The sequence below is a fragment of the Agrilus planipennis genome, unplaced genomic scaffold, assembly GCF_000699045.2.
Source record: "Agrilus planipennis isolate EAB-ADULT unplaced genomic scaffold, Apla_2.0 scaffold3, whole genome shotgun sequence".
Classification (NCBI taxonomy): domain Eukaryota; kingdom Metazoa; phylum Arthropoda; class Insecta; order Coleoptera; family Buprestidae; genus Agrilus; species Agrilus planipennis.
Window position 1 is genome coordinate 3,296,381 of NW_020442460.1, and position 8,953 is coordinate 3,305,333.

The 8,953-nt window shown below is 36.3% G+C and overlaps 1 protein-coding gene across 7 annotated transcripts in view; it reads right to left on the bottom strand.

Moving 5' to 3' along the window:
* LOC108742227 overlaps window positions 1-8,953 on the bottom strand; it is a 51,724-nt gene that overhangs the window by 4,414 nt on the left and 38,357 nt on the right. For all 7 annotated transcript variants that reach the window (XM_025980676.1, XM_018477346.1, XM_018477326.1 and 4 more), the window contains 3 exons: window positions 8,324-8,494; window positions 4,568-5,119; window positions 3,451-4,183 (listed from right to left, as the gene is read on the bottom strand). In XM_025980676.1, the coding sequence (XP_025836461.1) occupies window positions 3,451-4,183; window positions 4,568-5,119; window positions 8,324-8,494 (1,456 nt within the window). The remainder of the gene's footprint in view (window positions 1-3,450; window positions 4,184-4,567; window positions 5,120-8,323; window positions 8,495-8,953) is intronic.

Sequence of the window (8,953 nt, forward strand, 5' to 3'; positions counted from 1 at the left end):
TAGTGTCCGACCGAAACTGGTTTTTACGACCGAAACCGAAACCGAATTTCGGCAACGGTCTCAGTTTCGGCCGAAACCGAAACCGAAACCGAAACTTCCTTATAAGGATCATGTTTTGAGAGAAAAATAAAGAAAACGTTATTATAATCAGTCAATTTTATTTTTTTATCTACAAATCACATAGCTCTGCAGTCTTTGACATTTTCACTTATTGATAATCAAATCAAATTCAACATAACAACCCCTGATTTAAGGAAATACTTTAATTGCGCCTTAAAAATACTTAAAATAGGTGAGATGTTTATTTGAGTAAGTATAGTATAGTTCGCTTTAACGCGCCGAACATGACCGAGCAGAGCGCGAAAACCCCCGAACGCAGTTTCGGTTTCGGTCGTAGTTTTGGCAGGTTTGCCGGCGAAACCGAAACAAAACCGAAACTCGTTTTTTTGCCGAAATTCGACCGAAACCGAAACCGAACTTTCGGTCGTACACTAGAATTCATTCATGAAATGTCTCTTTGTCCTCTTTCTAAGCTGCTAATACCTTTAATGGCCAATGTGAGCAACTTTCATTCGTCATTTTATATGTTTGATCGGTGATACTAGTAAAACAGTTAACGGCAAAAATGTATTATGCATTTTACAAATAGAACATACCTTTGGAAAAGTATTTTAAATAAAATACAAAATGCTTTTCTCAAAAAAGTATTTAAATGCAAGATAAAAATAGGTATTTTTTATTTTGTATTTGCATTTTAAATGCATGTGTTTCAAATAAATCACATCTCTGCAAGTAGGTATTAAATTTTTACTTATATTCTCCTTTGGCTGTATGTAGGGAGTAATTTATATTTACGTTTGCTAGAGAGATCATTACAAGCACGTGTACATATACCGATTGGGAAAGACTTTTACGTTTATAATGTTTTAGGGATTTATGTGCCGAATTAGCCTAATACACCCATTAACTTGTTGGCTTTATTCAAATTATGCATTAAACTGTGTTGCGTCATATAATTTGTAAATTAATTAAGTTAAAGCTTTAGCAATAAAACTTGTATTACGCTCCTGCGATTCATATTCGCGTGTCTATGTAATATTCCAATTAAACTACAGTTTAGGGTTTTAATTAAACCCTGTCCTCTACACTGCAATGAGTTATTGCTAACAAATTTCAAATTAATATTAATTAAAAAATATGGTATTAACCGATTACTTATACGTTCAGCCCGTATCTGCATAAACTGCGGTCGGTTGTGCACAATTACTTCGTAATTTGTAGGCTACACGTATTCATTTGCTGAGAGAATTGGATTGCCTCAATATCGATTTTATTTTGTAATCAGATTTATACCTGAAACACGTAAAAATACACTTTTCCGCTACTCGAAATTCCTCATAAATTGTTATAAACTTAAAGCTCCTGAGGTAACACCCTTACCATTCACCTTGGAGTACCCATTAATAGGTCAACTGTTCCCTTAACTTTGCCCACTTAATTATTATTACTGATTAGGGAGCGAAGGAGTACAACTACTTTCCTAGTAGTAGTAAACTACAGTCATGTTTTTATTAGATCGTCTTTTTTTTTTATTCAGCGACAAGACAGGTTCGATCCTGAACAATCCTTTGGTTCTGTTATGTAAGATTTTTGCCTTGCACAGTTGTGCCACTTCTATTATACTTTCGAGATGTTTTTTTTGTAAGAAAAACACTTCGTAGAATTTAAATTAATATTTTAATATAAAATATATATACAGCTTAGAATTAGGGTGATAATGACGAAATGTTGATGATGGTTACTACAAAGATGATGACTATGATTCCTAAACTATGATTTCTAATTATTCGAGAACTGATAACTAAGACGACTAAAGACTGACTGATACAAATTACTTAAAATTATCTTACTGCTATGGTACAAAATTAAATGACACCGGAGGGGTGCGGATGGCATAACAGCGGGTAACAACATAATTGGGGTTGTTCAACTTCCCTTGGTCGGACAANTATTTGAAAGATGGCGACATTACACAAAATTAAAACGTTGTAAGGGTGAATTGGGAGCTAAAAGGTTTTATGGAGAAAGAATATTAATTTCTGGGAGCGAAGCCGCGGGGAAAAGCTAGTAATAAATAAATAATAAAGTAACAATATTATTTTATATGAAACACAGCTATTTAATAGTGGTTAATATATCAAATATTATTGTGAAAATTCATTTTCATTTATCATCATCATAAGGTCGCCAGTTCTAAGACTGGTTGGGCACACACCTCCACTCTTTCCTATCCTGAGCTAATCTTCACATTTCCCTAAAACTAGAACAACCCACATCCTTAGCTACTTGCGAACAGTAATATAATCTAGGTCTATCTCAACCCCTCCTAACTCCCGTTTCTACTTGTAATATGTTTCTGATTAGACCTTCATGCCTGAGAAGGCGTCCTACTAACCTATCTCACCTATTTCTCATTGGCATCCATAGAGTCCTCTGTTCTCTTATTCTTTTTAATACCTACCTCTTCGTTTCTAACTTTCTCTATCCACGGTATCCTCATCATTCGCCTGTAACACCACATTTCGAAGGCTTCTATCCTTTTCTTTTCCGCCACACTCACTGTACCCGTCTCGCACCCATACAGCGCCGTGCTCCAAACCTTTTCGAATTTCTAAATTAACAGTTCGCGAGCATAGAAGTGACTTCTTTTATTGAAGGCGACTCGACCCTGCGCTATCTGAGCTAATCTTCACATTTCCCTAAAGCTTGAACAACCCACATCCTTAAAATTTTGCGAACAGTAATCTAATGTAGGTCTACCTCTACTCCTCTTAACTTCCGTTTTTGCCTGTAATATGTCTCATGCCTGAGAAGGTGTTCTACCAACCTATCTCGCCTATTTCTTATTGACATCCTCAGTTCTCTAATATCTCTTTATTTTTAACGTTCTCTATCCACGGTATTCTCATCATTCGTCTGTAGCACCACGTTTCGAACGCTTCTAACCTTTTCTTTTTGCACTCGTACAGCGCCGCGCTCCAATCATCCACCTTTAACAATCTTTTTCGAATTTCTAAAATTAATCTTTTATACTGACTATAAATTACCTCAAGTTCGTGAGTTCGTAGCATAGTGGTCAGAGCCATCAGAGCATTGTTGCTTAAAACCAAAGGTCGCGGGTTCTATCCTCGACGAGGGTGCGACAACAGCAACAAATTTTTCCTGATGAACTTGAGGTAATTTAAAGTTGGTATAAATGGAAACTGAATTTTCACATTAACATTTGAAATATTGTTTTGCTTTATACCTTTTTAACCCCATTCCTCCAGATTGCGTAAGGTCAACTACCCACCCGAGCCGAAAATTGTACATCTGGATTCATATGAAGACAGTTCTAGTGTCCACTGATCTAAACTTTTTTTATTTATTCTAAAGTCCAACGCTACTTACCTTTTCTGGAGAAAGTACTGAAGTAGCTTTTACTCGGCAGTGTTTGGTATCCGTTTCGTAGAATTGTTTGTCTTATCATGTTTAGCGTTTGAAGACCATTGTCGTCAATTTTATTCTGTTCTTCCAAAGGAAGATATAGGATATGTCTTAAAGTTTTGCCTCTTCCAGGACAAAAGACGAGTCTTAGTTGAGATTTTTCCACTGAGCAGAGCATACTTTTAGCCCAGTTCCAATTCTTATTTACTGAATCCACTAAACCCTGAGCTGGACTGATTTGAGAAGAGGTTACCAACTTAGCAAACGACCCCATGGCTTCCAGTTCATCTTTGTACTCTTTCTTTGTTATTTCTTCCAAATGCCACGATAGTGCATTTGAAAATACGAAAACATTTCTAAGATAAGGTTTCAGCACTGGCGCCATATTCTTTTTACTTTGATCCAAACCTTTATACAGCCATTTGAGAAGTATTTTGACAATGGTCTTATCGTCCCCTAAATCAAATGTGTGTATGTCTTTATCTTTTCGTATCGACTCAACCAATTTCGTCATGGCAATGTCAAATTGAAATTTAATTTTTGGCAGATTTTTGGCAATGCTTGGATCCAAGAGAGCTGTTTCAATGTACTGGTCTCTGGCCTGTTCGAGAATCGTTACAAGGATGTAAATTATGTCGTCTGTTGGGTTTTCAGGGGCAAACACCGAATTGATGCTAAAGGAAGTATCTTGGTGGGCCTTGAAATTGAAAATAAATAGTAAAAACTTTAGAAACAGCCAATATTCAATCGTAAACAATTGAACGGAATAAAAAAAGTGGTGATACGTTATTGTTTAAACTTAATCTGGTATATATTCGGTAATGATGTAAAAAAATTGGGAACCAATGGAGTGGCAACAATAATTAAGTTTGATAAGGGTGTGCATTTATGAGAAATTTGGACTGAAACTTCAAACGCCAAACTAATCAATAACCAAACTGGCAGAAACTCGTGGGAAATCAGCAAAATCTTGACCTCAAGGTTTTAAACACACAATACCCAATATTCGCGTGTTCTTTAAGCACTCTCGAGTAAATAGAAAGCAATACATCAAAAATTGTTTCGGAAAAACGAAACTTACTTGCAAAAGTTTCTCCTTGACTAACAAAATACTCTTGAGAACAATTCCGACACTTTCCAACTGTCTGTTCGTGTACAAGCTGTACGCTACATCTCTACCATGTTTCGATCCATTAAAACACATCCTTCTTCCTCTAGTTGCAATGTCGGGAGGCATTAAACCGTCCACCAAGTTTCTCCATTTGAGCATCAGGGCCATTTCCGTATTCTGCGAATTGAGAAACTTCTTGAACTCCTTGTCTGTTTTCAATGAAGTCAACGATTCGTCGAACATTCTAAGCATGCACGCCTTTATTCTATTAGCTTCTAAGTTGTAATCTTCTTCGCATAAGTGTCCCGGGTTGGCCAACAGGTTCGCGCTTTTGAAAAAGTAGTTGGAGAGAAATTGACTTCGGAGACAAACGATCAAGTCGTCTAGCACCTGTAGAACTATGGTCGAGAGGAATCTCGGAGACCAATTCATTAATATCTCCATCGGCGAAAATGAGTCTTTTTCCAACTCGAAGAACACACAAGTCTGAACGATGTATTTGTTGAGGATTTTATAAAATGGCTAAAATAATGGTTTGTATTTGATAATATCCAGTAAAGTATTAGCAAAGTGTGTTTTGCAGATTATTAGGCCGTTGTCTTCAAGGATTTACGTTTTATCTTTTTCGGAAGTTCATTTGATGAAGATAATTTGCTAGATTTGGTCATTCAAATTCAGTTTTTACTTTTCTTAAGACTACGGCCTTAAAACCAAAACAAAAGCACTTTATTGTAAAAAGGAAATAAATAAATAAATAAATTTTCTAAAACGCGCTGTTAAGACAGCATGTAAAAGTTGGTCTGTGTTCTGTCGGAGCTGTCTGCGACGCGCTGATGAGATCCAAAAAGATCGAAATCGCGATCCGCGTCTGGCAGTTTCNTTTACACATTGTAGTAAGAGAAAGAAAAGGAATCCATAGTATCTTTGACTTTGGTTTTATTTAATGAGTGAAGTTTTTCGAATCGTTTTTTAAGAATTTTGTATTATATGCATTTATTAGCATACCACAATATCTTGCAGTTTTCATAGAATTTTGTAACTCCTTGGTAAAAGTAGGATAAGTAGTGATTTGGCAGGTGCCAAATTCCAAATTCCATGGACCATGACATTGAACCTGGAAAACAATATGGATCCAATATTTTAGTTGATCCATTTCCAATTAGTTTAGAATCTTTTGGGCTGTCTTCAGTTTTTATGGAGGGCGTTGCGGAATCATTTATATTAATGAATTGAGTAGCACGAGGTGGTTCTGTGGACTATTTTAGAAACCGTGTCTTTCTCCACCGCAATGTAGATACTTATTTACTTTTTTAAAAAGTTCCACGCGGACTGTTTTCGTGAAGTCCTTAGAATAAATAAGAAAATTTTCAAGCACTTTGTAGCTTTCAATTCTACACCTAGTGGTGTGTCCTAAAGCTCTCAAGAATTGCTTAGTATTTGGGAAGATACCGGTTCGTTTACACTGGTCCAAACTTCTGTGCTTCCTTATATTACTTGAGTAATGCTGGGACATTAATATTACTCCATAGATAATTTTTCACTTCTGTTCTATTGTATCTCCCAACTACCACACACCCATTCCCACGATTCCTGTAAGGGGGCTACCATCTAGCATTGCAACACAGTGAAGTTCAGAAGACACTAATTTTTTTTAATCTTACCAACACGGCAAAAATATTGAAACAACTATCAATAAATACTCTTTCCATTCAATACTGACATGAGTAGATATATCGGAGCCTTCTTGCGATACAACGGATACAATCTTGATTTAAAGATTGTACCGAAACCGTAATAGAATTTGTAGCATTAGATTGTGATAAGAAATTGGTCAGATGACTGGATTAAGAGATAGGATACTCTACTATGATCAGTTTCTGATCAGATGGTTGGATCAACAGATAGAGTACTGTGCGCTGATCAATTTCTGATAGGATGACTAGATCAAGGAATGAAGTACTGTACTCTGATCAGAAACTGATCAGATCGGTGGATCAATGGACAGAGTACTGTACTCTGATTAGATCGGTGGATAAACGGATAGAGTACTGTACTCTGATCAGAAACTGATCAGATGCCCGTATTACGGAAAATCTGATCCGCATCTGATCATAATCCGGGTTCTCTGAACTAATTTCCAGTCGGGAAGATGAAAGGATCAAACAATTGCTAACAAAGAAGTGTTTTATATTGATCAATTAAGCCATACTTCTTCCTGCTTCTTCTCTTTCGACGCCCTGTATTTAATTTAATTCTGTTTTATTTTGATAGACAAGTTCATTGTAACTTCAAAAATCCACTTTTGCTATTTTTTCTCTAATGGGGGGTGATATATGTAGGTTCATGACAAATTGCACGGTTTACAATATTCGAAACGGTTCGGATTTGAATCAAAGAAATCCTTAATGACCCGTAAAGGTTCAAAGTCTCCAACTACACGTATACATATACATGTATAAGTATATTGCCTTTGGGAAGGATGTTACAGAAGTCCATTCGAAGGGTGCATTGAATCTAATGATGCTTCCTAATTGCCTCGCTTCCTGAGATGGGCTGCTGTGGATCTTCTATTATTTCACGATCGTGAACGTCGTCTGGGATTGTCCGCATTTGTATGCAAACGAAATTGTAATAGTCTTACTACCGAATGCAAATTAAGGACAGAACAAAGACATCAACTTCTGAAACTCGAAGTTTGATGTTTTTCGCATGCTGGATTCAAAATGAAGGAGTATATAGGTGGTGAGGTATATTTAGAAAGATTTAGCAATGAAGAGAAAATAAATTATTCTCTGTATGCAGGGTGTTCCAAAATTTGCCTGCAGAATAAGATCCGAGAGGACATATGCCCACTTATGTGTTGGTGGCTGATTTTAGGTAACTAGGAAGTCAGTCAAAAAAAGGAAGTCACTTCTATGCTTGCGAACGATTAATTTAAAAATTCGGAAAAGATTGTTAAAGGTGTATGTTTGGAGTGCCGCGCTGTACGGGTGCGAAACATGGACTGTGGGCGCGGCGCAAAAGAAAAGATTAAAAGCGTTCGAAATGTGGTGTTACAGAAATGAAGAGGTATAAGAAAGAATAGGAGAACGACTGTATGGAAGTTAATAGAAGATAGGCGAGATAGGTCGGTAGGACACCTTCTCAGACATGAAGGCCTAGTCATAGACATATTAGAGGCAGAAAGAGGAGTTAAGAGGAGTAGAGGTAGACTTAGATTAGATTACTGTTCGCAAATAGTTAAGGATCTGGGATGTTCTAGTTTTGGAGGAGTGGAGGTGCATGTTCAACCAGTCTTAAGACTAACGATCTTGTGATGATGACAATAAGAAGAAGAAGACGCCGATTTTCGATGTGTAGGAAGTCAGATAACCTAATAAATAGAGAAACGAAGGAGGAAATAAAAAAACACATAGTTAGAGACCACTAGAAGCAGAAGCAGGAATAAGATATGATAAAGGGGACCTACAATAGAATAATCTTCGCAAAAAATTAAGGATGTGGAAGGTTCTAATTGTCGGGAAATGCGAATATTGGCACAAGATAGATTGTAATAAGAATCCTGATATATATAAAAATAATGGTTGAAAATTCTAAACCTTAACATCAAAACTAACGTTATGTTATGAGCTATAGACTCTAGAGGGTTATTTAATTTAGGTTTCGTAAAGAATAAAGAAAATCACCATATTTAGGATGGAGTCAGAATGTTAGTGAGTTGTTTACCTCTTCTTTAGGGTGTTGGGCGTTTATGCCGTTTAAAATATTTTCCAATGACTTTAATAGTACTGTAACTGTGCTGAATGGGCTGTGATTCTTCAGAAGCATCTGTTCAGCTGCCGGAACACGGATTTGCCATGCTGATGAGTGTACTCCGTAGCCTACTAAGTACATTCCCTTTAAAAATAAATTTACATAAATATATCTTTGGTTACACAAATATTAAGTTTATAATTAAACAGAGTAGGTATTCTTGAATGTTATTTATGTCCGGCGCCTTCACCAAAATTCAGTTTTAATATAATCTTTATTGTCTATAAATGATTTTTTATGAAATTTTAAATACAGTGTAAACTCTTCACTCGATTTAACGACAAACTCCTTAAAACGTCGAAATTGCTCGACTTTGGTTGATTTACATTGTTTTCCATACAATATTACACTCTATATAGCGTCACGCTCACTCTATTTAACGACAACAATGCGGCATTATAAATCATTAAGCAGTACTTTCTAAGTTGCCGAAATAGATAAGAACTGCAGCTGTGTACGTTGTTGAAGAAGACGATCCTGTCCCTCCACCAAGCATCAAACAAGCACTTGATGCAGCGAAACTATTAAAAAAATACTTTTTAT